The following is a 2,764-nucleotide window of genomic DNA, read 5'->3' on the forward strand; positions in this document are numbered from 1 at the left end:
ACAGAAAGTTGGTTAGACACCTAAAAACTGACAGACACAAGTCCTGCCCTCCATCCAAAGCCAAAGTCATTGGATACTCTCTGACAAGAGTTCAAATCAAGCGGCTATTCCTTTTCTTCTCATGAAAGCAATCTAGAAGTAGAAGACACACCATTGTATGCTGTACTGTTTGTTTTCACATTAGAGACATGGTTAAGGATAATTTGCAGGCTATTTTGTGGTGTGATTGCTTCCTAAATTCACTTCACCTTTCAAGGGCATTTCAGGCAGTGGAATGCTTTCATTTAAAAAAAATGGATGGCTACTCTATTCCATTCATATCACTTTCTCTTCCTTTCATCTTTCTCCTTTTTCTTTCATTCTCTCGTTCACCTTGAAGTGATCATTTCTCTGGGTCACGGCGTTACACCTCTGGTCTTCTGCATGACTACCTATCTCATCTACTCGTCCTTCAAGAGTCTTCAACACTACGTTGGGGTTTCTAGTTTGAGGCTTTCAACAGGCAATTAATGCATACCTGTTTAAATAAAAACAAATTTCTTCAGGGTACAAAAATATGCCTACATGCCCCCTTCCATCTTGTATACCCTTTCTTCTATTTCACTTTCACTTCCTCATCCTGTCTTTCTTTCTTTCTATCCTTTCTTTTTCCCTTCCTTACGTTCTGATTCCCAGTCTGTAGTACAGGGCGCTCTGCCGCCTTCCTCTCCCTTAACACAACTCACACAATGTGACCACAGTGACACCTGGTGGCCACAATGAATTCACCTTCAAAGTGCTAAAGTTTTTTTTTTTCAGTAATATATTAGTCAAGGAGTGGATGTAGTCCACACACTTTTATGTAAGCCTGAAGACTGTCTGAAACACAGAAACTAAAGAAAGATCTATGGCTAAGATACACGCTGATCTTAACCGTCCACCTGCCCACTGGACAAAATCAAAGAACACATTTATTGCTCCATTTCATATTGGCATTTTCACTCTGATTCTACAAAATATACGCCTGATATAAACTCACTAAAACCTTTAAAGTGGGAACATAAAAAGTGTACGCAACGGAGACTACAGACGATGACAAACATCAGTAAAGGAAAGCTGTCCCTCTGTTCCTGCACCCAAACCCCCCCACCCCACAAAGCCACCAGCTGACCAGCAGCAGAGCCCCCTGCACCCCTCCAGCCAAGACTGACAGACTCTCAAACCAATCACAGACAACAGCTAAGGGCTATGTTACCACGGTGTGAGCCAGTGGGGTGAAGCGGAGCCTCGGAGGTGGGGTTTATATGAGGGAAGGCGGGACCTGGGAGCAAGTGAGTGGAGGATTCACAAGCACGCCCCAAAAAGCATCCTCTGCCTACTGGCTCTCAATGCCCTGCAGTCACCCTCCATATATCTACATAGAGGGTGAAAGGGTGGCACTGAGGGTATTGGCATTGGGAGAGTGTACCTGCTTGTGTATGTTTGTGTTTATGTGTGTGTGTGTGGGTCTGTGTATGTATGTGTGTGTGTGGGAGGTTAGTTTGGCAAGAAGTCTCTCAACAGTCCCAGCATACGGCTCCAGTCCGAGTCTCCCCCATGGCGGTGATGGTGTTAATAAGACAAACATGCGTCCAGACACGCTAAAGTTACGGAGACGTCAGCCTCTCAATACGGCATTATTTACTTCATTAATTATCATTACATGTTTTTTTTATTATTATTTCTTTACTCTTACGACTCTTTTTTTTTCTTATTACGTCATTCTCTACAGAGTCAGAGCGCGGTGGGTTGGAGGGGGAGTCTACCGCGTGGTCGAAGGCTTTCGCTTTCTTCTCCCCCCGTTCAGGTGAAGACCATCACAAAATCCTGGGCGCCGACCTGTCGTTGGAGACGGTCTTGCGGAGCCGGATGCCACGCCGGATGGTCACCAGCATGTCCTCCCCGTCGCGTGACCTGGACTGGTGCTGCCCGGTGGGGCCCGGTGGCGGGTCATCGGGCATTAAAGGGAACGGGAACTGACCTTCACCCAGGGCGTGGGCGCTGGCCACCAGCTCGCCGATCTTCTCCACCAGGCTGTGGCGGTTGGCAGCCAGCAGCTGGTCCTCCTCATGCTGGCCGGCGTGGCCGTAGACGCTCATCTCGATGCCGCTGCCGCTCGCCCAGGCCGTGTTGGGCAGGCTGAGGCGCTTGGGCGAGGCCTTGACATACTCCAGCGCCCCAGCAGTGCCGTCGTCTGCCGTAAAGAACACGCACTCCTCGCTGCCCACGCGTACCGGTGGGCCCGGGTAGCCGCCCGGCGAGTCTGGCACAGTGGGCGTCTTCACAGGCACGATGGGCGGCCTAATGGGGATGGGCCCGGCACTGGACAGGGTGCGTCGCACGCCAGGCTTGGTGGAGGGGGTGCGGCGGATGGTGGCGGTACCTGGGGTGCCCACCCCTCCGCCCTGGGCACCCATCCCAGTGGGCAGGCCAGCTGTGCTGGCGGGCCGCTTGGTCTGGATCATGCGCCGATAGTTCTGGGCGATGTTGCTGTGGCGTGGGATGGTGGAGGACTTGTCAAAGTCAGTCTGGCCATCTGCCTCGCCATCACCGTTCACAGAGTAGCAGTCGTAGTCTGACCCTGAGGAGCCGTGAGGGAGCAGAGAGAATATTAACACCTGACTGGGGACCTTACAGCCTTTATTACAATAACTCAGTCATTAAGAAAATGGAGATCATGGGATTTGCCCTGAATACCTCCCACATCAAGTATTTGATCAATAAATTAGTTATAAGTGGCGCCTAT

General features: G+C 50.4%; 1 protein-coding gene across 3 annotated transcripts in view; it reads right to left on the bottom strand.

The window, feature by feature from the left end:
- Window positions 1–1,187: 1,187 nt before the first annotated feature.
- The window catches only part of mtss1lb (MTSS I-BAR domain containing 2b), a 70,262-nt gene continuing 68,685 nt past the window's right edge, over window positions 1,188–2,764 (bottom strand). For all 3 annotated transcript variants that reach the window (XM_080843314.1, XM_080843315.1, XM_080843313.1), the window contains one exon: window positions 1,188–2,599. In XM_080843314.1, the coding sequence (XP_080699440.1) occupies window positions 1,836–2,599 (764 nt within the window). In that variant the 3' untranslated portion in view covers window positions 1,188–1,835. The remainder of the gene's footprint in view (window positions 2,600–2,764) is intronic.

This window comes from Sprattus sprattus (assembly GCF_963457725.1).
Source record: "Sprattus sprattus genome assembly, chromosome: 8".
Classification (NCBI taxonomy): domain Eukaryota; kingdom Metazoa; phylum Chordata; class Actinopteri; order Clupeiformes; family Clupeidae; genus Sprattus; species Sprattus sprattus.